Source organism: Budorcas taxicolor, chromosome 18 (genome assembly GCF_023091745.1).
Source record: "Budorcas taxicolor isolate Tak-1 chromosome 18, Takin1.1, whole genome shotgun sequence".
Classification (NCBI taxonomy): domain Eukaryota; kingdom Metazoa; phylum Chordata; class Mammalia; order Artiodactyla; family Bovidae; genus Budorcas; species Budorcas taxicolor.
In genome coordinates this window covers 56,490,041-56,514,301 of record NC_068927.1, presented here as the reverse complement: position 1 = coordinate 56,514,301, position 24,261 = coordinate 56,490,041, and the positions used below count along the sequence as shown (strand labels likewise).

The following is a 24,261-nucleotide window of genomic DNA, read 5'->3' as shown; positions in this document are numbered from 1 at the left end:
GAGCCAGCTGTCGTGGGGGAGGAGGCAGCTCCCTGGCCCTAGTTAAAGGCCAGCGGGTTACGCTGGCTGCAGTCCATAGGCAGGTCTGGGCTTCGGTCCGTAACGCAGGAGTGCCCAGAGTCCGATCCCTCCCACGGGCTGCTGGATGGAGGAAGGGGCGAGGACCTGAGAGGAATGAAGCCACTGCCTTTATTGCATAGACCTTTTCAATTGCTTTGAAGATTGGGGCTGGGGGAACGCACAGAAGACAGGACACGAACTTCCCCACCCGGGGGTAGAGGAACATTAGTGCAAATCGGAGCGCCGGCCCGGGGGAACCTGCCCCTCCCGGGCTGATTGGCCAGCTCGATGGAGGCACCGGAGTAAACGGGGCCAATTAGCTAAGGCCTCCCCGGCCCGTACATTCCAGGTCGCGTCACTGGACGCGTTAAGACAGGCTCCGCCCTCAGCCGACCTGGCTTTTCACGAGCCGGGCACGAGGACCTGGAGTATATCCCGCCCTCATTGATCAGGCACTACCCTTGGGGCGAGCCCATTTCTCCGTGACCCTGCCGACCCCAAGCCCCTGGAGTTCGGGACACCCTCCAGCATCACCTCTGGTCCCCTAGGGTAGGGCGCAATCCTGAGATGGGGCTGGGACCGGTGTGCAGCTTCCGTGCCCACTCCAGCAGCCTCGCCATGCCCCCTAGCTCGAGCTCCGCCCCTTTGGGAATGTAAGCCCCGCCCCTGGCGGGCCCCAAACTTGGTCGAGTTTAGGCTTCCCGCCCAGGGCAGCCTGGAGGACCCGTGAGCAATGTACCAAGGCCAGGATGCACCTGCGCCTGCAATGGCCCATACTCCACCTGCTCCCCGTCCACCGTGAGCACGCCGCGGGGCGTGAGCGGCTCTAGGCGGAAGGCACGAGCTGCGGCGTAGCCCAGGTGCGGACAGCCCAGGCTGAAGTGGTTACCACGCTCCATGGCCAGAAACAGGCGCAGTAGCGCTGTCCGCGAGATGCCACTGCGCACCCAGCACAGGTGCACCAGGCCATCATCAAAGCGGGCGTGGGGGGCCGCCACGAGGTCAGCCCCCAGGTGGCTGGGTAAGATGGCCAAAATAAGCACAAAGTCTCCCTCCATCGTCACCCAGCCTGGGGGTAGTGGAGTGCCTAGAGGAGGGAGCAGGTGATCAGGGGGTCCCCCAGCAGAGATGGCTACTGGGGCGCCAGGGGTGGGAGATGGGAGCCCAGAGGATGCTGCCATTTCTGAGGCCCCCTCGCTGATGGGTGAGAGCTGAGCTGCTTTGGGGGTCCCCGGGGGCGAGGGCAGCAGCGGGTCCGGAGAGAGTGGAGCATCCCCAGCCCCACCCCAGTCCCCAGCCAGCTCTGGGCCCCCACCGTTGAGGGACAGGATGGGCAGGGGTTCAGGTGAGCCAGGGGAGGTCAGGGCAGGCTGAGGCAGGGGCAGGGGCAGGTCTGACACTGAGCGATGCAGGGGTGAGTGGGCCACGGGAGGGGCTGGGGCTGGGGCCAGGGTCAACTCTGACTTGGCCCTTGGCAGGCCATGGGCAGGGGCAGGCGAGGCGGGTTCCACAGTGGCAGGGAGGTAGGAGAAGCGGCCGCGGTAGGTGTGCAACGTGGCAAGGCCCAGGACTGTGCCCAGCGTGAAGCGAGCACTGCCCAGGGCCCTGAAGCGCTCGCTCTGGATGTCCACGTCTGACACGAAGCCCCAGGCCACAGACAGGAAAGAGAAACAGCGGGAGCCAGAGGCCAGAGTCACGGAGAGCAGGTCCAACGGGTGGCTGCCACCCCGGCAGAGCAGTAAGGAGCAGGTGAGTAGCAGGTCAGTGCCCAGGGCCGGCTCAAATCTTCACAATCAGACACGGACAGACACAGCAGGAAAGAGTAAACAGGGCTGGTGAGACGCTCCGTGCCCAGGCCGGGGCGAGGCATGTGCACGGGACGTGGACTGGCAGGGAAGCAGACAAGGGGGTTGGGGAGGGGAACCAGGCCTGGGCCCACCCACAGCCATCTGGCCACCTCCAGGCAGGCTCTACTGGACCAGGTTCCCTGTCAGTTCTTTCACTGCAGAAACATTCACTGAGTACCTCTTGTGTGCCAGGCACAGTTCTAGGCACTAGGGAGACTGCTCAGAACAAGGCAGGCAAAAATGTCTGGGGGGTGGGGTGGCAGGGGAGGGCTGCAAAGCAGATGGGCTAGGCCCCTCATCCCAGCAGGGCTCCTCCCACCTACCCCCCGTGCTGGTTCACGGCCCCTGCTAACGCGTTGCCCGAGCCACAGGGGAGAATGCCCACGGGGGTCTTCACAGCCTCTTCCCAGTCGGGGCGTTGTAGGAGTCCATTCAGCACCTGGAGGGTGGGAGACCGGACACCCAGGTGTTGGTCCTGGCCCCCGCAGACCCCCGGGCTCAGGCTTGAGGAAGGGTGGTCCTGCCCTACCTCATGCAGCAGCCCATCTCCCGAGACTGTGACAATGCTGTCCCATTCACTCAGGTTCAGCCCCTGCACCAGCTCACGGGCATGGTTCTGTCGTTCTAACGTGGGGAACCAGAAGTGAGGCGGGCTCTTCCATGCCCCCGAACCCACCACACCCCCTCACCCCCACCCCCATCCCCCCGCTTCTAGACTCCGGAGCCCTAGCCTCCAGCTCCCACCTCCTTCCTGACACTGCCCTTACCTGTCTGGATCAGGTTGAAGGACAGCCCCGCTTCGGAGATCATGGGCAACACATGGTTCTTACACCACTGCCAGGCCAGGCCCCGCCCCCCAAAGGGATTGACCAATAGGAGCAATCGGGGTGGCCTCGGCAGGAGGTCAGGGGTGATTTCTGCAGAGAGAGGGGAAGGAGTCTACAGAGATCAGGGACCCAGGCTCCTCACCTCAGAAACAGTAACTGCAAATAGCCCCAGTGGAGCTGGTGGAGGGCTGGCGTCAAAACCTGGAAGTCCAGCTTTTTCCTCCCGGGCCTCACCAGCTCAGGCCCAGGTGTACAGCCCCGTGCACCCACCACACCCAGGTGAGGAGACAAAGGCAGCGCTGGGGAGTCTAATCCCGTGCCCTTTGGACTCGAGGGAGGAAGGAGGAGAGCTGTTTCCACCTTCCACACCCCCAAACACCTGGGCCCCGGGTCAGGTTACTCCACTGTGGGAAGAAACCCACCACCTGGGGCCCACGGAACCTTTACCTCCTCGTGCCATCTGAGTACCCTGGATGGGGGTCTCTCCCCGAGAGCCTTCTTTGATCCCACCCCCGCCCCCCAACCAGAGCTGGATGTGATGCCATCTCCAGGCCTAGGAGCACATCTCTTGGCTGCTCTCACCAGCCCAGGTGCCTCTGACTCATCTGTGGTCAGGACCCGGGGAAGGGGAAGGGAACAGACTGAAATCCTGCAGGAGCAGCGAACACGACTCCTCCTCGGCCTGTGATTTTCCTTCTGTAGCCCATCCCTGTGTATCACTCTTTCAGGACGAAGCCAGAGGGACACATCACACAGACAGACACACAGAAAAGGAGACACAGAGACGCCCACAGAGGGAGAGCCGCAGAGACACCGAGGTGGCCTTAGGGCAGAGGGGCTGCCCAGTGCCTCACCCCCATCCCCAGGCAGTGGCAGTCCACGGAGCAGACACGTGAGGGCAGTGGCCCAGCGCTGGGCCTCAGCGCGGTTCTCCTCGTAGGTGGCTGCCCCATCGGCCCGGAAGGTGCGTGCAGCTCTGCGCCGGCCCCCGCGCCGGCCCCTGGGGTAGGTGTAGACGCAGAAGTAGGCTGCTGAGTCCAGGGGGCTTCGGCTCCGCAGGGTACAGCAGCCTGAGACCTCGGTCAGCAGGACCAGGCCACCCCGGGGCCGGGCCTCGGGCTTTGGGCGCAACCGCTGTATGTGCAGGGCTTGTGGTGTGAGAGTGAGGGCGAAGCGTGGGCCGCGGGCTGGGTAGGAGCCAAACTCGCCATGCAGGAGTGGGGTGCTGGGGGTCAGTGGCGGTGGGGGGGCCATGGCCTTGACCCTGTCCAGGGCGCTTCTAGGCCGGTAGCCCCAGCTCCAGGTCAGCTCCTGCTCTGGCCTCTGTGGGGGAGGAAGGAGGGCAGGAGTCAGAGTCCAGGAGCCCCGTGGTGGGCAGAGGGGAGCACGGGCAAGGCCTGTGGACAGGAGGACAGTGAGGCGAGGGGTGCCAACAGGCGAGATGGAAGCACCAGAGGGAGACCGGCCCGGGCAGAGTGTGGGAAGACTCTGAGGACACAGGGCAGAGGTCAGGTGGACGAGAAGGCCAGCATCCGGGACGGTCCGCACCCAGGCATGCAAAGATTCATTCTTTTATTCCCCCAATAATCATTCAATACTATGTGCCAATGGGGCTTCCTGGTGGCTCAGTGGTAAAGGGTCCGCCTGTCAGTGCAGGAGATGCAAGGGATGTGGGTTTGATTCCTGGGTCGGGAAGATCCCCTGGAGTAGGAAAGGGCAACCCACTCCAGTATTCGTGCCTGGAGAATTCCACAGACAGAGGAGCCTGGTGGGCTACAGTCCATGGGGTCACAGAGTCACACACGACTGAGCACACACAGGCACACACTCAGACACAGGAAAACAGGTCTGAGAGCCAGAGAAACAGAGAGGAGACAAACAGCCTCAGCGAGATGAAACCTAATACAATGAAAGGTATTTAGAGAGCAAGGAAGAGTGTAGGGGCTCCAGAGGCACACCGAGGATCAGAAAGATAACAGTGGAGAGAAAGACACAGAAGAGGCAGGAGTCAGGGGGTCCAGTATCTGGAAAGACTGAGAAAGGGGTGTGACATGGAGAGACTAAGGGGTTGGAGAGGGAGAGCCACATGTGGGAACCTGCAAGGGACAGAGGCCAAGAGGTGAGCCTCAAGCACTGACCTGGGCGTCTGGCCGCCTGCTCTCCAGGGAGACTGGGAGCTGGGCCTGAGATCCCCTCCCCCTGCCCTCTGCCCAGTTCCTGCCTCCTCCTTCCTGCTCACCTTTGTTCCCCACTGCCCCGCCCACCCAGTCACCTATCAGTTCTGCCCCTCACCTAGCCCAGGCCCAGAACTGCCCCAGACACACCCCCATCTGTGGACTCACTCTTAGGAGTGACCTCTGTCTCCGACCCAGGGGGGTTCTTCAAGGTTCACCCATAAACTTGCATTGACCGCGCCCCAGTCCCCTTACCTTAAATCAGTTTGCACGGAGCCCTAGCTCTCCCCCAGTCCCTGGCCGGCGATTCTGTCCCTAGGTCCCCAGGCTTCTGGCCTGGTCTTCATCCATAGGTTCCCCCCAATCAATAAGCCTAAGTCTCTGTCTCCGGTTCCCTGGGTTCCGGGCCTTCATCCCCACCCCATTTCCAGAACCCGGCTCCAGACCTGAGTTTTCATTCCTGGATCTCTCAGTCTTGGTTCTGGTTCTCCATCTCCACCCCACACCACTAGTACCCCAGTCTCGGGCCTGCGTATACGTTCCTCTTGGTCCCTGAGTCTTCCTGACTTGGGCCCATGTCCCGGACCCGAGCCCTCCTCACACGCCGGGTCCTCCTTCACACAGCCCCTCTAGTCATCAACTGTCCGCACCAGACCCTGGGGGGGAGGGGAGGGTGTGCATCCGCTCAGCCAATGGCTGCGCGGCCGGCCTGAATTGCACCAATGAGAGGGTGCGGGGGCGTGACCAGTCGACTCGCGCAAGGGCTTTGCGCAGGGGCTTGCCGCGGAAGCGCCGGAGAACTGGGCGGGGTATCGCCTTTCGCGAGATCAGCCGCCATTAAAGGTGAGGGCACAGGCGCAGTAGAGGCGGCTACACGGTCCTATGGCAGCGCCCCTGTTCCCATCTTTATTGAGGGCACGTGGGCCTGGCCCATTCTTTGAGTTTATAAAAGACAAGGGGGCGTGGGGGAGGAGGTCGTTAACTGCAGATAGAGAATGATCTTAACACATCTAACAAAGAGCAGAGAGATGCAAAAACAGTAAAAGAGAAGCAGAGGCAGAGGCGGTAACACACTTAGACATAGAGCAGAAAAGAGATATAAACAACTACAACAGAATTAAGAATGTGCAAGGTAAGGACATAAGAAAACCCAGAAAATTATGGACGCATAGAGAGATGGGGACAGACACTTTTGGAATGAAAACCAGGAAGGAGAGGCTCATTAATTCACAAACTGTTTACCTTGGGCAAAAACTGGGGACATCATGGCATAAATATTTGCCCAGTGAAACGGCAAGACAGAGACACAAGAAAGAGAATGGGAGAGACAGTATATGAGAGAGATATGTATCTCGGTCAAAGGTGAGGGACGGAGAGAATGTTGGAGGCTGAGAGGAACTGAGACCAAGAGACAGAAAGCAAACATATGGACAAAGAGACATAGAGAGGCAAAGACATGAGGAAACTGAAAGAAATAAGGCAAGAATAATATCAGGTGACCTAGAAACAGAACTGTAGATAGAAAGACACATGCTGAAGGAGACAGGGACTGAACTTGCTACAAAGAAATAAATGGAGGATGAAGTTCATTCCCTGCAAAACAACGTACCTAGCGTTCAACTGAGAATAGCAACAGCACCAGCTAATATGTGCCAAAGAATGACCCTGAGAGAGGGACAGACACCCAGTAAGATGGAGAGACCGAGAAACAGTGTGTGTGCTTAGGGAGCCAGGAAAAAGAAAGATACAGTGATCAAAGAGGCTGAGACTCAAAGACCAAGGCACAGGGACAAGGGGGAGAAGAAAACTGTCCCATGGTTTGGTTAGCTTGACTTTCACATAGACCCTTACCTGGTCCTGCTGCTCCTCTGCTTCAAGGTGTCCATTCATCTGCTAGTCCTCCGCTGTGTTACCACGTCAGCAAGACGCTGGGCCTGGTTCGGAGGCCATGGGTTGGTGGTATGGGCAAGGAGTCAGGGCTCATGGTGCAGGTTTGGTCTGTGGCTCTGAAGAAGTAAGTAGGAGCCTGAAGGGCAAAGTAAAGGAGGCCAAGCTATTATAGGAATACTGCAGGCCCTAGAGGCAGGGCTTCCACAAGGAAGAAGTTTCATCACTGTCCCAACCAGTCCATTTGGTCCCATCCAGTAAAGTCAATAACAAGAATAGATACTAATTTTTAGCAAGCACTTATTATGAACCAAACATTGTCCTGAGCTTTTAAACTAATTTTTAAACTAAATGCTCCAAAACACTCTATGTGCCAGGCCTACTGTCATCCCCCTTTTGCAGATAAAAAAAGTAAGGCACCAAGAAGTTACACGACTTGCCCAAGGTCACGCCATTAGTAAGGATTAACAACAAAGCCACGAACTGAATTAGATTACAAACAATATCACCATCTTTCTATGTCGCTGCTCCTCTCTGGATCTCCACCTTCCCCCTTTCTAGGTCTTCTCACTCTCCCGGGTCACCAATTCATCACCCCCACTTTCTGTCCACTTCCCTTCTCGGTCTCCATTCCTCCTCCTCTTGGAACCTAAGGCTCCCCTCCCCTCTTTCAGGAGGTTTTTTTCCTTTTTTTTTTTACCCATCCCCTCTCTACCCCCCATCCTCAAAGCCCGGGGGGCCTCAGCCTGCCTCCTCTACTCTCCAGTACCGTGCACATCCCTGAAACTGAAACGCGCTGGACCACCTGAATCTTTCCCGCTGGGAAAAGCAGCCTCCTGATGGCAGGGACAAGCAGGGTTCAGGGAAGGGCCATCTGAGGCCAGAGGGAGGAGGTGAACCTAAAAACTGGTAATACAGGATGCCACAAACGAAGTGCAGCAAGATGATCTCGGGTTACATCTCAAGTAAGACTTCGCGAGCTGCAACCTCACCTGAGAGGCGCAGCAAGCAATAAGACAGAGGAGAGCCTCCTGAGGAAACGCCCAAAGCTTGAGGTCAGAGGTTTTCCGAGGTCCGGACTAGCCAGACAGCCCCGCCTCCTCACCTCTAACACTCGGCTCTCTGGGTCCTCCGGGAGCCACAGAGAGGCCGTCGGCGTCGGGCCAGAGCGTCACCGCGCGACGCCTCTTACTAGCTCCGCGCGACATCTCTCTCGCTCCGAGAGCCTTTTCTTCCGGAAGACTATCAAGAAGAGCGTGGATAGGGCTAGAGAGGCCCCCGACGTGCGGGTCCTTCCGTCCTTGGCGCAGCCCTTGTTCCCTTTTAGATGCTCCTCCACTCAATTCCGGAAACGCCCATCTAGCTGGCCTTCTGATTCACCATAGAGAGGCGTGAGTCATAGTAGAGCGCCGCGTCGCCCAAGTGATGTCAGGTAGGCGCCATACGCTGAAGGCTTTCTCCGCCCATCCCGGGTCTGCTCTCTCTTTCCGGACCTGGCTAAGGAGGAGGCGCCATCATGGTGAGCTAGCTTTGCGGCGTCCTGGCCTCGACCATCCGCCGCCATCCACTGCGGCCCCGGGCTGGGGACGTTCCAAAGGGAGGCAGGGGTTCACGGGTGTTCGAAGGAGGCGCCTCCCGCGGTGGGGAGCTGTTTTGGAAGCCCGAAGGCCGGGGCTGGGCTTCTTCAGTCTCCCACCCTTCCTGTACTTCTCTATTGTATAGGTTCCATCGTAGGTGACCAGATTGAGGGGCAAGAAGGTTAAGTAGTATGACCAGGGTTACAGTGCCAGTAAATGGCGGAGCCAGGATTCGGACCCAGGAACTGGTTCCACAGCCACTCTTGCCTGTGCTGCCCCTGTATTCTGTCACTCCCCAGCCTGGAAAGTTGGGTGCTGGTGGGGGGAGTCGTCAAGCGGCTGGTGCCCGTGTTTGGGGGCCAGGCGGGCTTCCGTTCGAGATTCATTTCCCTGTCCTCTGCATTCCCTGTGACTGGAAAGCATCTGTCTGTTCTTTGGAGACCCAGTAATTTTGTTTCAAAGATGTGAGTTGGGTAAGAAGTGCTCACAGAAGGTGCTCACCAAGGGTCTTTGCATACCTAAATGCTGGATGAATGAGAGCTATTAACAGGTAGTTCTTTACAATTCATGACATAGTCATAGGCTTCCTTCAGCATTCTTAGCCCTAGAGTGGGAAAGCACCTGGTCAGGTTTTTGGAGTTAAGAAGATAATGCTTGAAAAGTGGTTTTAAGATTGGTTCTGTACAGAGTATTTGAGAAAAAGGCTCGTTGCTTTTATGATAACTTAAAGTCAGTCCTTGGTTTGTTTCTGATAACGCTCCACGTATGGGAACAAGCGTTGAGAGGTTAAATGGTACTTACATTTTTGAAAAACATAGCTGCTAAAGAACTAAAAATTTGAGTTAATAGGGGTGCCATTAAGGTCATTGTGCTGAGCTGACAGCTTACTGTGTAAAATTAGCACTCTTTCCCTTTTTTTAAAAAAAAAAAAAATGACTTGAGACCCAGGGAGTTTTAAGTGATTTTCCCAGATTGTTCTCAGTGTGGGTCTGGCGTTGGTTGTCTCCAGAGACTTCGCCTTTAGTTGTTTCTCGCACGTAAGGAATAATTGAAAATGTTTATGTGGTATCTGCCAAACGAGGGTTGGGTTCACGGTCTTCCCTTCCTTCACCCCTTCAGGGAGTTGACATCCGCCACAACAAGGACCGAAAGGTTCGACGCAAGGAGCCCAAGAGCCAGGACATTTACCTGAGGCTGTTGGTCAAGGTGAGGTTTGGGCCAGAGACCCCTCATTAAGGCCACCCCAGAAACAGAACTTCAGAGCCTCCATGTGGTTTCGCTCACAGGCTCCCTGCAGGGGCCTGGAGTGCAGGCACGAGTCTGCTGCTTTCCCAGAGCTGCTGGAGATTCCAGCTTTTTCAGTCTCTGGGCCTGTTCACAGCCAGGGGGTGGTGTGGGGGATTTTCTGGGTCCCTGGCCGAGCGGGACTCGGCCAGCTCTCCCTAGGGCTCTATGGGATGGGGGAAAGCCTTCAGTCATCTGTTTGCCCCTTTGTTAGAAAGCTGGGAGGAAGGGGCTGGGCTCGGCTACCCTGGGTTCTCACTCTTCATTTTCCTTCCGCTCCAGTTGTACAGGTTCCTGGCCAGACGAACCAACTCCACTTTCAATCAGGTTGTCCTCAAGAGACTGTTCATGAGCCGCACCAACCGGCCACCGCTCTCCCTTTCCCGGATGGTGAGGGGCTGATGCTGGGGCTTAGCCAACCTGGGGGAGCAACTGGGTCATGTCTGGAGCCCGACTTCGAGAAGAAGGGTGGGCTTGGAGCTCTCTGGTAGCAGCCTGGCTGTTAGCTGGCTTAACTTCATCCAGCGGTGGGTGCAGAACTCTGCCCCCTCTGATGGAAGCAGTATAGTGGGAGCGTTGGACTGGCTTAGCCTCATTTTCTTTCTCGCCGTGTCTGTGGGGTTGCACTTTACAGTGTCTTTTATGAAATCTTCCTGAGGCTTGAAGTCTTAGAGCAAGTCCTCTGTATCAAAAGCTTTCTGTAGGAGAGATCTGTTTGCACGTTTTTTGGAGGTTTCCCCAGGCTGGACCTGAGAGTAGGCTTGTTGTGGTAGTTAGAGAGGTGTGGCATGGGTGGGTTTAGCCCAAATGAGGCACAACTGTTGGCCCTTGGGACGCCTGGATCAGTGGGGTTGGATCTAAGCGCCAGAAGGGACCTGTTTAACGTGTATATCACGGTCCCCTCCCCTGTGCCCATCCCAGATCCGGAAGATGAAGCTTCCTGGCCGGGAGGGCAAGACAGCTGTGGTCGTGGGGACTGTAACCGATGATGTGCGTGTGCAGGAGGTGCCCAAACTGAAGGTGAGTGGGGAGGTGTGGCTCGGCAGCACGGGGGGTGTCACGCAGAGGCCCTTGTCCTGCTCTGGTGCCGTCAGGCTCGTCTCGCCTCTGGGTGAGGCAGGCATCAGGCCTGAATTGCAGGGTGGTGGTGTGGACGGCGGGCGTCCCTGGGCAAGCCCCTTCTGGGGCCCTGCTGATGGTGCTCGCTCTGCCACCTTGTTACCTCTGGACAGTGTTCCACAGTATCTCTGCTTCAGCTTTCTCACCTGTGTGCTGGCTTAGGTTTGTGGTGTCAGGGGTTTCTAGATGTAAACTGGTAAGAATGGCTGCATTCTTAGGGCTCAGGCGTTTGCCTCCAGTAGTTGGTCATCGGGCAGAATAAGCAGCCGGAACTCCTGCTGGGTCTGGGCAGGGGACCAGAGGTCCCAGCAGCTCCTGGGTCGCCGTCCAGGGGTCTCTGACCATGCCCGTCCTCTGTCCCCTAGGTGTGTGCTCTGCGAGTGAGCAGCCGCGCCCGGAGTCGCATCCTCAAGGCCGGGGGCAAGATCCTCACCTTTGACCAGCTGGCCCTGGATTCCCCCAAGGGCTGTGGCACTGTCCTCCTCTCTGGTGAGTGGTGCTTTGTGGCTCGAGGGGTTTGTCATGAGCCGTGGGGCTCCTGGCAGCCTTTCCCTTTCTGGGTCTGGGAGGTCAGGGACAGCCCTCGCCCCACACCCCAGCCCGGATCAGCCTGAGCCGCCCCTTCCTCCCCTTCCCTAGGTCCTCGCAAGGGCCGAGAGGTGTACAGGCATTTCGGCAAGGCCCCAGGAACCCCACATAGCCACACCAAGTGAGTATGCCCTGCACATCGGCCTCGCCATGCTTCCAGCTATTTCCGTCAGCTTAGAATCTCCGCTTTTCCTTCACAGCTCTGCCTAAAGCTCTGTTGTTTGGGTGTTGAGCTTCCTGCCCAGCCAGCATCACTGGTGTGGGTTCTTCGGGGCCTGTCCTGCCCTGGGTGGGGCCTGCCCCTTGTCCAGTTCTGGGGCGCCTTGGTTGACACCCCCAGGGCCTGGTGCAGACCCTTCAGCCACTCCTGGCCATCTGGCCCCCTGCGCTGCCAGGCTTTCCCGCTGACCCCGCCTCAGTTGATGAGGCCCTCTGCTGGTGTCCCTGTGCTGGCCGCTCTGTTAGAGCAGACATTTCTCAACTCCCAGCTGGCTGGCGGGCCCCAGCAGCCCCGACTCACTCTTAACTTGGGCCCCTTCTCTCCCCGCAGACCCTACGTCCGCTCCAAGGGCCGGAAGTTCGAGCGCGCCAGAGGCCGACGAGCCAGCCGTGGCTACAAAAACTAACCCGAGAGTCTACCTTGCGATTAAAATGGTTTTGGATGCTAACAGTCTTCTGTATATTATTGGGGAACGGAGTAGGGAGGACGGAGAGGGTTGGAGCCCTCAAGGAGAACCCCATCATTTTGGGCAGTGGGTACCATGCCCCTCTCTTTGCCAACAGAGATCTGTACGATCGAAGCGTGGCTCAGATGGTAAAGAATCTGCTTACAAAGCAGGAGACCTGGGCTCGATTCCTGGGCTGGTAAAATCCCCTGGAGAAGGGAATGGTTACCCGTTTCAGTATTCTTGCTTGGGGAATCCCATGGACAGGAGCCTGGCAGGCCACAGTCCATGGGGTTGCAGAGTCAGATATGACTGAGCGACTTTCGTGGTGTTTACAGTAGTCGTGTATGAATGTAGAGTTGGACCATGAAGGCTGAGTGCTGAGAAGAATTGATGCTTTTGAGATGTGCTGGAGAAGACTCTTGAGAGTCTCTTGGATAGCAAGGATATCAAACCAGTCACTCATCCCTGAATATTCATTGGAAGGGCTGATGCTGAAGCTGAAACTCCAATACTTTGGCCACCTGATGTGAATGGCTGATTGGAAAAAACCCTGATGCTGGGAAAGATTGAGGGCAGGAAGAGAAGGGGGCGACAGAGGATGAGATGGTTGGATGGCATCACTGACTCAATGGACATGAATTTGAACAAACTGGGAGGTAGTGAAGGATGGGGAAGCATGGCATACTGAGGTTCATGGGGTTGCAAGAAGTGGGACATAGTGACTCAGTGACAACCCCTCTGTAGACCAGCCTCTGGGATGAGCCCCTTAATGTTGTGCTGTGGGGGGCAGAGTCTGCAGGGGCCTGAGTGTCTGTGGTGCCCACCCTAACCCTGTTGGCGCCCTTGGACCCTGCTGCACCTTTGGGACCTAGCAGCCATCTAAGGCTGAAGCCCCACCTCCTTCCCAGGTGTCTAGTGTTAATGACACCTGCTTCATTTTTGAACCAGCCACACCTACTCTTAAAGGACCAGTGCTCCCTTCAGGGATCTCCATGTTAGGGATGGCTGGCAGGGCTTGGACCAGGAAATAGAAATGGGTTGGGACACAGGGAGAGGGTGTGTGGGAACAGGTGATGTGAGCTCCCACCCCCGAAGCCGAAGTCTGGCGGGCCGCTGGGACCTTCCCTTACTTTGGTCCCACACCCTAGACTTCCAGGGGCCTGTGATGGCCCTCCCCCTGTGTTTGCACAAGGGGCTGGGTTCCCCGGATCCCAGGAAGAAACCTGATGAATAAGGCAGGCCAGCCGGCCGGAAGAACCACAGGAATAAAGGAGGTCTCCAGGCCCCTGATCTGACCTCCAGAAAGGCAAGAGGAGGGGAAGGGGATGGAGACCTGGGAGAGATGGGGGTCTGGGGAGGACTGGAGGGAGAGGGACTGGCCTGGCTTCATTCCTCTTCTCTTTGCAGGGCTGGTTTGCTGTGGTCTGGTGAGGGGAGCCGACTGGGTGCTGGAGAGGGGGCTTCTTGTTGACAGGGATCGGGGAGGTCCACTGAGCAGAGGTTGAGTCAGAATTGTCAAAGGGGCAGCTTGGGAGGGATGCAGAGTGGTCATCCTGGAATAAGTGGACAGTCCGCTGGCCGGAGGCAGTGGGGTTAAGGCAGAAATCCTGCCTGGAGTGGGCCTGAGATCACTCAGAGGGCCGGATCAGTGGTCTTAGGAACTGGGGTTAGTTGATCCGGCCATTAGTCTGAATGGGCTGATTCCATTGTAACGAAACTCCCTGTAGAGGGCACCCACCCCCGCAGCAGCCTGAGTGGGTGTGAACACTCAGGGAGCAGGGTCTTCACCCTGCAGAGGAGACAGACTGAATTCCCCAGCTGGGAAAGGTGATGCCAAGACTTAGGGCTGGTGTGCACCCTCCCATGGCTGAGAGGGGCGGTTCACAGAGAAGGATTCCGGGATGGTCGGCCAGTGAGGACCGGTGAGTCAGGCGGCTGGTTGTCGGGAGAAACGTTCCATCCATTCCGTCGGAGCCTGCTGGTTGCTCCACTGGGCGGTCAGATGTTGAGATTGTCAGCTGGAAGCGATCCATGTCTTCCGTACCGTCAAAGAGACAGCCAGAGAGGGTCAGGTGTGCTATCTGCCAGGGGCAACTGGGCAGCCGACTCTGCCTTTAGCTAGGGACGTTTGGATGCTCAGAGACAAACGGACAGCCTGTTGCCTGGCGGGAGAGTCCGCCTGAGCCAGAGGCAGGGTCACCTGGAGCCTTGTGTTGCCAGCGGGGCTGGAGGGGGGCTGGCGTGTCAGGAAGCAGAGCTGGGTGGCTGCAGACAGGGTCAGGCGGTCATCCTGACCGACACGCAGGGGGCCACACGTGGGCTCTGCCAGACCATCGGAGTCTGGCAGGAAGCTCAGGTGGCCGGCGGGCTGTTGGTTTGAGCAACGCCACGCTCTGGGCGGTCCCTCATTTGGGCAGTCCGATCGTCAGGACGACGAGCCGTCGGGACTGAGGGCTGTGCGGGTGGCGTTGCACGGCCACACGGAGTCTGCCTGTCTGGAGACCTCTAGATGCTCGGTGTCCAGAGACGGCCAAGCCCTCCGGACATCCAGCCTCACCATCCTCCCCGCCAAACGGCCCGATGGCGGCCTCCCAGCTGGCAGCACTGGAAGGATCGGAGCCAGGGCCTGGGGGACTACCCCAGACTGAGGCCAGCCCTGGCTTCCTGTACTCCGAGGGCCAGCGTCTGGCACTGGAGACTCTGCTGGGCCAGGGTGTAGAGGCGTTTGAGGCCTGCCTGCGGCGCGAGGGGCTGCGGCCCTTCCTGGGCAGAGAGGAGCTCCGGGACCTGGTGGCAGCGGCTGAGCACTGGGCAGCTGCAAAGCCTGAGCCTGGCGGGGCAGCAGAGGGAGCCGACGCCACCCATGGGGTCTCGGGCAGCCTGACCTACTGGCCGGGACAGTCGGAGGAGGCGGTGCCCGTGCTGCGCCTGGGCTGGCCGGAAGACTCAGCCTGGAAAGGGATCACCCGGGCCCAGCTGTACACCCAGCCGCCTGGCGAGGGCCAGCCATCCCTCAAGGAGCTGGTGCATCAGGAGATTCGGGCCGCCCAGAAGGTGGGAGCCGCCGGGGGTCCCTCCCCAAGACTCGGCCATCCTCACGGGTCGGCCCCCAGATGTGGGCGTGAGGAAATATCACTTGGGAGCCCGGCATTCTGGACCACGCATGCCCACACTTCCCAGGATCCAGGCATCCACACAGCCCCGATCTCACCCCTACCTTCTTAGATCTGTGGGTTCCCACTCTCTCCCCAAGACCTGGGTGCCTCAGGCATCCATGCCTCTTGGACCTAAGTATGACCGCACACCTCAGTCACTTACTCAACCCCACCCCCACGGCCAGGGTGGATGTCTTTATCCTCCTTTGTGCCTCGCTTAGTCACTCAGTCGTGTCCAACTCTTTGTGACCCTATGGACTGTAGCCCACCAGGCCCCTCTGTCTGTGGGGATTCTTGTCCAAGCAAGAATACTGGAGTGGGTTGCCACTTATTCCTCTAGGGGATCTTCCCAACCCAGGGATGGAACCCAGGCCTCCCACGTTGCAGGTGGATTCTTTACCCTCTGAGCCACCAGGGAAGCCCAAGAACACTGGGGTGGGTAACCTATCCCTTCTCCAGGGGAACTTCCCCACCCAAGAATTGAACCAGGGTCTCCTGCACTGCAGGCAGATTCTTTACCAGCTGAGCTACCAGGGAAGCCCTTATCCTCCTTCAGGGGGCCCCAAATGAGTTTGAGCAAGCTCGGGGAGTTGGTGATGGACAGGGAAGCCTGGTGTGCTGCAGTCCATGGGGTCGCTAAGAGTTGGACACGACTGAGCGACTGAACTGAAAATGTTTGCCCTGCAGCCCCTTGGACGGCCCATTCTATAACAACTTTTTTATGTCTCTACTGCCACGCTAAGTGTTTTTTTATGGGTTAATCCACCTAATCCCAAGGAGGGTCCTATGAGGTTGGGCTTCATGTACCCACTGAGGAGACAGGGAAAGTGAGGCATGGCAGGTTGTCCCTTGCCTTTTAAGTAGCCGAGTGGGGCTTTGAACCAAGGCCCTCTGGCCGGTGACTCAGGGTTCAACACCACCACTTTTTCTGCCTGCCAGCTCCAGGCTCCTCAGCATTTCCCTGTCCCCAGAGCTCACCTTGGAGGCCTGGCAGGTTATCCCACCCAAGGACCCGGTGTGCAGCTGCCCCCAGTGAAGGGCCTCCAGCCCACCGAGCCCTGGAGCCTGGCAGCCATGTAGTGTCACAGCCCAGGGGTACTGCTGCAGATGTGTGCTTTATGACAGTTTTCCAGCAGTTAGAGGTGGAGGGGCTCCAGAAAGGCTGTTTGCTTCTCATTCACACATCGTTGTTGTTCAGTCGCTCGGTCGTGTCCGACTCTGCGACCCCATGGGCTGCGGCACGCCAGGCTCTTTGTCCTCCGCTGTCTCCTGGGGTTTGCTCAAACTCCTGTCCCTTGAGTCAGTTCACATATAGGCGCTGAATGAACAGGGTCTCCCCCTCAGCTTCCCTGAATGTCCCATGGAGCCTGGACCAATAAACGCTCTGGAGGACCTCACCCCTGGAATGTGCCCCCCAAGCCCCAGGCTCCACCCACAGCCCCTCTCCCCACCCCTCAGCTGGTGGCCGTGGTCATGGACGTCTTCACTGACCCAGACCTGCTTTTGGACCTGGTGGAGGCTGCCACTTGCCGCTGGGTGCCTGTCTACCTGCTCCTGGACTGTCAGCAGCTGCCTGCCTTTCTGACGCTGGCCCAGCAGCTGGGGGTCAACCCCTGGGCCACTGAGGTAGGGGCCAGGTGGCTGGAGGGTGACACCCCAATTCCCTGGCACTGGGGTGGAAGCAGCAGGGGGCAGACCCTTCCAGGGGGTGCTGGGTCATCAAGGTGGATGCTGGCTGAGAGTGTCCCCTGAGATCTGATGCCCATGGCATGGGGGTGGGGCAGCTGGGGTGAGCCTTCCCGTGGGGTCCATCAAAGTTAAGACTATCCACAGGAGACCCCTGGGGAAGCTGGGACACCCAGGTAGGAGCAGCCTGGAGGGAGGGCACCGGGTGGAGGTCAGCGGGGAGGGGAGGGTCGGCTTGAGCAAGGGCGTGCCCTCCCACTGCAGAACCTAGACATCCGAGTCGTGCGGGGATGCAGTTTCCAGAGCCGCTGGTGTCAGCAGGTGAGCGGCAACGTGCGGGAGAAGTTCGTGCTGCTGGACGGCGAGCGGGTCATCTCAGGATCTTACAGGTGCGGCACCCCTGACCCCCCACCACCCAGCTTCCGGTCCCCAGCTCCCCTTCAGCCGGCAGTGGGGCATGCCCTTCCCCAGACTCTCTTTCCTCCTCTGTAAGATGGGTCTGTACCCACCCTGCCCGGGAGAGGAGGGGTCTTGTAGCAGAACAGGCTGGCACTGAACCTCGCGCCGGGCGGCGTTGTGGCCTGGGGACTGGGCTCCTGGTGTGTGGGAGCTCCCATGCCAGGGGGACCCGGACTGGAGTCCAAGCTCTGCTCTGGGTGGCTGTCTCCACCTCTTTGAGCATCTGTGCAAAAATCAGAGGGCTTCCCAGGTGGCGCAGGGGTAAAGAACCTGCCAGCCCATGCAGGAGTCATAAGAGACGTGGGTTCCATCCCTGGGTCGGGGCGGTCCCCTGGAGGAGGGCATGGCAACCCATGGCAGTGCTCTCGTCTGGAGAATCCCATGGACAGAGGAACCCGGCGGGCTACACTCCATAGTGTCATACAGAGTGGGACACGACTGAAGCGACTTCGCACGCATGCAAGGATGCAAAAATCAGAGCTGGTGTACAAACGGCCCGGTCCTCAGACCATCTCCTGTCCGTCCTGTTCTCTCCCTGGGGGCCAGCTGACCCTGGAACCTGGCTCCATGACTTCTTAGCTCTGGGACATTGGGCTGGCTGGTACCTCCCCTTACTCTGAACCTCAGTTTTCCCACCTGCAAAGTGTGAAAATAGCAGCGTTTACTTCCTGGGAACGGCATGGCGCAGGGCACGTGGACTCTGAGCCCGAGGGCCTGGGGTCAAATTCTAGCTCCAAGTTACTGGCTGTGTGACTGTGTGCAACTGACTTCCCCTCTGTGCCCATGTTTCTCCCTCTAGACAATGGGATGGTCTGGTTGGCGCATCTAGAGCAAAGTTTCTCAAGACAGGTACTGCTCATGTTTGGGGCTGGATGATTCCGTATTGCGGGGGAGCTTTCTTGGGCTGGATGGCCCCCTACCCAGGAGATATGGGCAGCATCCGGCTTCCCCAGTTATGACAACCCAAACCATCTCCAGACATTGCCAGGTGCCCCCCCTCGGGGGCAGAAGTGCAGAGTTGATTACCTTTGCCCTAGCCTGGTGACTTTCAACTTTGAGCAGGCCCAGAGTTACCTGGGTGACTTGTTAAATAAATCCCAGATTTCTGGGCCCCACCCCTATTCAGCCAGCCTCGGTTGGGGCCCAAGAATTGACATTTCTAGCAAGTTCCTGGTTAATGCTGATGTTGCTGGTCCAGGGACTACACTTTGAGAACCACTAGCATTAAGACTGGGACGTTGCTTTTGTTTTTTTTTTTTTGACTGCGCCTTGCAGCTTGCTGGATCTCAGCTCCCCAACCAGGGGATTGAACCCGGGGGACCTCAGCAGTGAAAGCGCGGAGTCCTAACCACAGGACCGCCAGGGAATTCCCGAGACTGGGAGGTTTTGGCAGAGAATCTTTGTTCTCAGCTTCACGTGGGGATTCTGTAAGATAATCATGCCTGGCACGGAGCATAAGATGTGCTGCACCAACATCAGCTGTCATTTATTATTATTTGATTTTTTGTGTGTGTGGTTGTTTTTTTTTTAACCATATTTCATCGACTCTAAGGTGCCACCAAAGGAAAGAAACATCCTGATCCAAATCTGAAAAGATAACGCGTCTTAGAACCAATGAAACACAGTAGTCCAGTCCAACCCGTCGGACATGGCTCCCCCATCACTAAATTGGAGGGCCTGGGGCTGCTTCCAGAGCATCGGGCTCCTCCGGTGGGCAGCCCTAGAATGGATGAGGCCAGGGCCACGAGAGGTTGTCCAGGGCCTCTGGCCATTTAATGGGGGAAGGGGATGGAGGTGGGGGGCAGGGGGAGCAATGCAGCCGGGAGACCAGCCCCAGGCCCTGCCCTCCAGGTCGGTCATGGCACGTGTCGGAGCAGCAGCAGCACACCCAGCACCAGGCTGGCAGCGGCCCCCGCCAACCGGCCGCGCGTGGGGTCAGGGGCCCCGTTACACATGTGGCCATTGCAGCAGTTGGTGGTGAGGCTGTAGGTGACGCCCATGTAGTTGATGGGCTCCTCGTGGCCGCACGAGGTGGCGTGCACGCAGCCTTTATTGATGATGGGGCCGATGCCAGGGGCCACCCCGTGGCCCGTGAAGCAGTCCTCGTCGTCGCCACAGCGCATGCTGGTGCCCGGACAGCTTGTGGAGTCGGTCAGCTCACAGAAGACACAGTCCTTGACGCCCGTCGTGCCGGGGGCCAGAACCATCACCAGAAGCAGCAGCCAGCCGAGGACCATGGTGGCCTGGCGGCGGTGACGGTGCCCCAGCCAGGCCGTGGGCTTCCCGGGCCTCCCGGAACTGCTGAACGACACGCCTCGCGCCCTCGGGGCTTCTGATCTCCCAGGCCCAGCACCCGGCGTGGCCTCAGTTCCCGACGCTCCGCGTCCTTCTCCCAAGCTCCGTTGTGACCACTGCTCTCAAATCCTCGGGTCTCAGAAACCCCCCAGGGAAGGAGATGAGCCAGCGGCCGCTGCCCGACAGGAGTCTCTGTGGAGCGGAATGGGGGTGACCTCACAGATGCGCCCCCTCCCCAGGGTTCCCACTGGCCGCTCTGGGGCTGAGGTCATAGGTGGGGAAGGGGTGTCACAATCCGAGCGGGCAGGCTGGCCCGCCGACCTGCCGGGGAGTGAGGATGCTGACACCCCACGAGGTAAGGATGCTTGGGCCGGCGTTTGTCACCCCGGCCTCGAAGTGGCCGTCTCTGCCGTGTGCTGCGATGGTACCCGCCGAGGCGCAAGATGACGTGGATCAGGGCGAGCCTGCTTTTGCAATGGAAAAGCCGAAGCTTAGGGAGGGAACGTGACACATCCAAGTTCCCCTGAGCCAGGAGGAGAGCCCAGGTTCATTTAATTCCAAAGAGAGCATTTACTGAGCACCTGCTGTGTACCAGCACGTGCACTTGATTCTCTAAATCACAACCAGTGTGATCACAGGGATAGTAAGGGCACAGCTCACCATTGGCTTTAATTTTTTTTAACTCTTCTAAAGTATTTATTTACTTATTTTAATTGAAGTATAGTTTGGGGGGATTTTTTTTTTTTTTGGGCCATGCCATGCAGCGTGTGGGATCTAGTTCCCTGAACACTTATTGAACCCACGTCCTGTGCATTGCAAGTGTGGAGCTTCTTTTTCTTTTTAATTTCATTATTAGGCTGAGCTGGGTCTTAGTTGCATGCAGGGTCTTTTAGTTATGGCATGTGGGATCTAGTTCCCCAACCAGGGATTGAACCCAGGTCCCCTGCGTTGGGAGTGCAGAGTCTTAGCCACTAGACCACTGGGGAAGTCTCGACTCCCAGACTTTTAATGCTGAGTACCTACTGGGCAGGGGGCCTGACCCATATTTTCTGACTCTAATCTTCCTGTGTTTTAGTTCCGTGTGACAAATGAGCAAACAGAGGCAGGGAGCAGGCACACCCAGAGCCTGGTACACAGCAAGCAGTTAATAAGTGGCAGTCAGAATAGGAAGCAACTGAGTCTTCAAAGAGTCCCAGAGGGTGTCAGAATCCCATCTTTCCAGAGGTGGAAACTGTGGGAACGGGGCAGAGCCCAGGTGATCATTTAAGTATGTTAGCTCATGCCTTCCCATCAGCCCTCTAGGGTAGATACCTGGTTGCCCCCATTCTACAGAGGGGCATGTTGAGGTCAGAGGGATTGCAGGACTTGGTTGAGGTCACACAGCCTTTCCATGAGACCAGGCTGGGGGCGGGCGATGCGGGCCAGGCCAGACTTCTGAGGCTGCTTGGAGATCCTGACCCTCCCCTCCACCCTCTGTGTCCCCCAGCTTCACATGGAGTGACTCTCGCCTGCACCGTGGCCTGGTGACCCTGCTGACCGGTGAAATCGCCGATGCCTTCAGCCGAGAGTTCCGGACGCTGTATGCAGCCTCCTGGCCGCTCCCGCCCGCGCCCACCCCGGGTCCCTTTGTTAGAGCCCTGGGGGGGCTGCAGCTGGCCCACAGCCCGAACCGCGTGGCCCACCGCTGCTCTGTGGCCCCCCTGTCGCCGCCAGCACCGCGCGATGGCTCACTGACCCAACGCCTCGCCGCCTGCCGAGTCTTCGAGGGGGACAGGCAGGAGACCCCGGCCGCGCCAGGCCCGGCTCTGAGTGACATCCTGAGGAGCATGCAGCGCTCCCGGGTCCCCAGCGGCCCCCCAGCCCGGCCCAGCCGCTCCCTCTGGGACCTGAGTCGCCTGTCGGGCTCTAGCGATGGAGACAACGATGAGGTGAGACCGGGGTGGCGGGCCTGGAAGAGGATGGAGGCCTGTGAGGGCCCCTGCCAGGTGCCTGGTCCTGGGGCAGGGGAAGCAAAACTGCCTCCCTGCATTCCTGATGGCAGGGTCCACTTCCAGTATCCCTACTGTGTGCTGGGCAGGGGAGCACTGGCGACACAGGGCAGAGACCCTGAGAGCCTCCTTCTCGGACCCTCAGCGTTCTCACTGGGGACATGGGCTGAGCTACTGTCCCCATCCTCAGTTTGCTTGGGAGGAGTCAGTGCGGTCAAATGAAATAGATTAATCACCCTTGTTACAATAAAGCCCCCGGATGGAATTTATTTTGATTTCCTGACCTCTTCCTCCCATGGCAGTGAGGCGATACTCCTGTTAATGCTCCGGTATATGGATGGAAAAGCTGAGGCACAGAGGGGTTGAGTTTCACTTGCCCAAGGTCAAAGCAACGATCTTTTTTCGGGCACCTTGCCACGCTCCAGGCCCCATGCCAAGTGCTTCCTCACAGTTGATTAAATGTAACCTCTGCCACAAACAGTCTGAATCTGCCTGCAATGCAGGAGACCCACGTCCATCCCTGGGTTGGGAAGAGCCCCTGGAGAAGGACATGGCAACCCACTCCAGTATTCTTGCCTGGAGAATTCCATGGACAGAGGAGCCTGGCGGGCTACAGTCCGTGGGGTCGCAAAGAGTTGGACACGAGTGAGCGACTAACACTTTCACTTTGAACTGCCACAACCATTGAGGTGGATGTGATTACAGCTCTCCACTCGCCCATTTCACAGGTGGGGAAACCAAGGCACCAGGGAGGAAATGGATCTCAGCCCTGGTTGCTTCCCAGGTGGAACATTTAAATGCTCTGCTCACTGGCTTCCTGGGTTCGAGTGTGCTGCGCATGTTGTGGAGGGGGCTCGGGGAGGTCAGGGGGGGTCTCCCCTCCCTTTTCCCAGCTGCTTAGACACTTGGCAGAGCCTGCCCCCGTTCTCTGTGTCCCTGGATGGAGGCAGACCTGGGGTCAGTTCCGCTGAGCTATGCCCCCTCTGAGCTTGTTTCCCCATCTGCTTAAGTGGGAGCTTGAAGCCACTCCAGAGAGAAATGAATATCCCAGGAATTACCTCCCTCGGTCCCGATCGAGAGGAGAAGAGGGATGGGCAAGGGCAAGGTCCTCGCCTCTTCCGGGTCCTGAGCCGCCCTCACTTGGCATCACCTCCCTTGGCAAACATTCGCCGCCCCCACGCAGCTGGCTGCTGCTTCCTGTTCCTCTCCCCACTGCAAAGCTGCACATGGGGACACAACTCCGCACCCCCTCTGTAGGTCTGGGGGTCCCCAGCCTCCCCATTCACTTCCCTCCTGGTTCTGGAGACATGAAGGCCTTCTCACCTCCCCCTAACCCCTCCACACTCATCTCCCTGCAGCCCACCTCCTCTTTCCTCCCCTCCCTCCTCCCTAAGCACCCTCTCCATCCTCCCCCACGCTCCCCCCTCCTGGCCCTGCTCTCTTTCTCCCCAGGCTCTGGCACCCCCAAGAACCACCTCTCACCTCCCTGACTTTCCCTCCACAGCTCAAGAAGTCCTGGGGCTCCAAGGACACACCAGCCAAGGCCCTGATGAGGCAACGGGGTGCTGGAGGGGCCCCTGGCGGGGAGGCGGATGCCCGCCCGCTGGCCTGGTCCCAGCCCTGGGGCGGCCCCCTGCCCCTCACCCCTGGCCGCCGCCTCCGCTATCTGTCCCCGACCCGGATGAGGTTTGCTGAAGATGCTGCCTCCAAACTGTTGGAACCCAGAGGCATCCGGCAGCCAGACAGGGCCACCCAGCCAGGACTCAGGGGGCGGCCCTGACCGTAGCCAAAGCCAAATGGCTCTAGCCGTGACCCAGGCTGGTCAGACAGCGGTCACTCAGAGCCCCCCGCCTCCCTGTTTTACCTGGGACAAAGGTTGTGGCCTTGGTGTCTGGGAGATGCCAAGGATTTTCCCCCCCATTTGTTCTAGAATGCGGGCAAGCCCAGTGCCCACTCTGGACCTCAGTGTCGCAGCCTAGAAAACGGGCAGGAGGTCTCCATTAGGCGAGGTCCTAACAGCAGAGCTGTTCCCGCCGGGTCAGAACTTCTCTGAGGAGACGCCTGGCCGAGCGGTCCCCGAGCTGGAATTGTGTGGGGATTGAAGATGGGGTTCTCGGGTCTGAGAGGAGGCTTCCTGAACCCGCCTGCTCTCAGGAGCTGTGGGGTGAACGGAGCCTGGCCACGGAGAGGAGAAGCGTCCGGAGGGGGTAGCCGAGCCGAATCCCGAGGCCCTGGGGAACAGGTGCGGGCTAGAGACGGGAAGCCAGCAGGGCCCGAGTCTGTTTCGCGGGGGCTAAGTGGCTGATTGTTAGGGCTGCCCTTTACCTCTGCTCAGAATAAAGCTGCTTTATGCCAGAAACGTGCGTTTCCGCAGCCTCACGAGAGACCCCGGAGTCCAGACCTGGCTCCTTCGTCCCTCAGACCCGGGAGTCCTGGCCCCCATCAGCCTCCCTCCCCAGGATCCCGAGTCGGGGTCGCAGCACCCCGGCTGGGGGTGTTGAGGGGAGTCAGGCGCCCCGCGCTGGCCTCCCTGCCTCCATCTTCACCTCTGGGAGAGGCTTCTGGGTCACCGGGCCCACCGGCGTGCGAGTGGGCTAGAGGACCTCGCCCTCCCCTAGGCCTTGGGGGCCCCAGCCTCCGGCGGCAC

The 24,261-nt window shown here is 58.7% G+C and overlaps 4 protein-coding genes and 1 non-coding gene across 5 annotated transcripts; 2 read left to right on the top strand and 3 right to left on the bottom strand.

The window, feature by feature from the left end:
- Positions 1-205: 205 nt before the first annotated feature.
- SPHK2 (sphingosine kinase 2) lies at positions 206-7,915 on the bottom strand. The gene is made up of 7 exons (XM_052655497.1): positions 7,788-7,915; positions 6,760-6,934; positions 3,589-4,057; positions 2,675-2,824; positions 2,437-2,531; positions 2,231-2,346; positions 206-1,845 (listed from the first exon to the last, which is right to left on the bottom strand). The coding sequence occupies exons 2-7, from the start codon at positions 6,796-6,798 to the stop codon at positions 753-755; spliced, it is 1,962 nt and encodes a 653-aa protein (XP_052511457.1). The 5' UTR covers positions 6,799-6,934; positions 7,788-7,915; the 3' UTR covers positions 206-752.
- Positions 7,916-8,201: 286 nt separating this feature from the next.
- Positions 8,202-12,031, top strand: RPL18 (ribosomal protein L18). The gene is made up of 7 exons (XM_052655499.1): positions 8,202-8,314; positions 9,492-9,578; positions 9,939-10,046; positions 10,578-10,676; positions 11,141-11,264; positions 11,415-11,484; positions 11,914-12,031. The coding sequence occupies exons 1-7, from the start codon at positions 8,312-8,314 to the stop codon at positions 11,987-11,989; spliced, it is 567 nt and encodes a 188-aa protein (XP_052511459.1). The 5' UTR covers positions 8,202-8,311; the 3' UTR covers positions 11,990-12,031.
- A 2,580-nt stretch (positions 12,032-14,611) lies between these two features.
- FAM83E (family with sequence similarity 83 member E) lies at positions 14,612-23,394 on the top strand. Its single transcript, XM_052656486.1, has 5 exons — positions 14,612-15,085; positions 16,645-16,812; positions 17,137-17,261; positions 21,113-21,554; positions 23,119-23,394. Exons 1-5 carry the CDS (start codon positions 14,612-14,614, stop codon positions 23,392-23,394), a joined length of 1,485 nt encoding a protein of 494 aa, XP_052512446.1.
- Positions 19,188-19,568, bottom strand: SPACA4 (sperm acrosome associated 4). The gene has a single exon (XM_052656488.1). The coding sequence runs from the start codon at positions 19,566-19,568 to the stop codon at positions 19,188-19,190; it is 381 nt and encodes a 126-aa protein (XP_052512448.1).
- On the bottom strand, positions 20,540-20,612 carry TRNAG-CCC (transfer RNA glycine (anticodon CCC)). The gene has a single exon. It is a non-coding gene; the product is annotated as a tRNA-Gly (tRNA).
- Positions 23,395-24,261: the final 867 nt, after the last annotated feature.

Coding starts and splice junctions, on each gene's coding strand:
- SPACA4 (XM_052656488.1), bottom strand. CDS start 19,568: ATGGTCCTCGGCTGGCTGCTGCTTCTGGTGATGGTTCTGGCCCCCGGC.
- SPHK2 (XM_052655497.1), bottom strand. CDS start 6,798: ATGAATGGACACCTTGAAGCAGAGGAGCAGCAGGACCAG. Junction 2,825..3,588: donor GCCACTGCCTGGGGATGGGG/GTGAGGCACTGG, acceptor CTCTCTCTGCAG/AAATCACCCCTGACCTCCTG. Junction 1,846..2,230: donor GCCGTGAACCAGCACGGGGG/GTAGGTGGGAGG, acceptor CTGATTGTGAAG/ATTTGAGCCGGCCCTGGGCA.
- FAM83E (XM_052656486.1), top strand. CDS start 14,612: ATGGCGGCCTCCCAGCTGGCAGCACTGGAAGGATCGGAGCCAGGGCCT. Junction 17,262..21,112: donor GTCATCTCAGGATCTTACAG/GTGCGGCACCCC, acceptor TGTGTCCCCCAG/CTTCACATGGAGTGACTCTC. Junction 21,555..23,118: donor GCGATGGAGACAACGATGAG/GTGAGACCGGGG, acceptor TTCCCTCCACAG/CTCAAGAAGTCCTGGGGCTC.
- RPL18 (XM_052655499.1), top strand. Junction 9,579..9,938: donor ACCTGAGGCTGTTGGTCAAG/GTGAGGTTTGGG, acceptor CTTCCGCTCCAG/TTGTACAGGTTCCTGGCCAG. Junction 11,265..11,414: donor TGGCACTGTCCTCCTCTCTG/GTGAGTGGTGCT, acceptor CCCCTTCCCTAG/GTCCTCGCAAGGGCCGAGAG.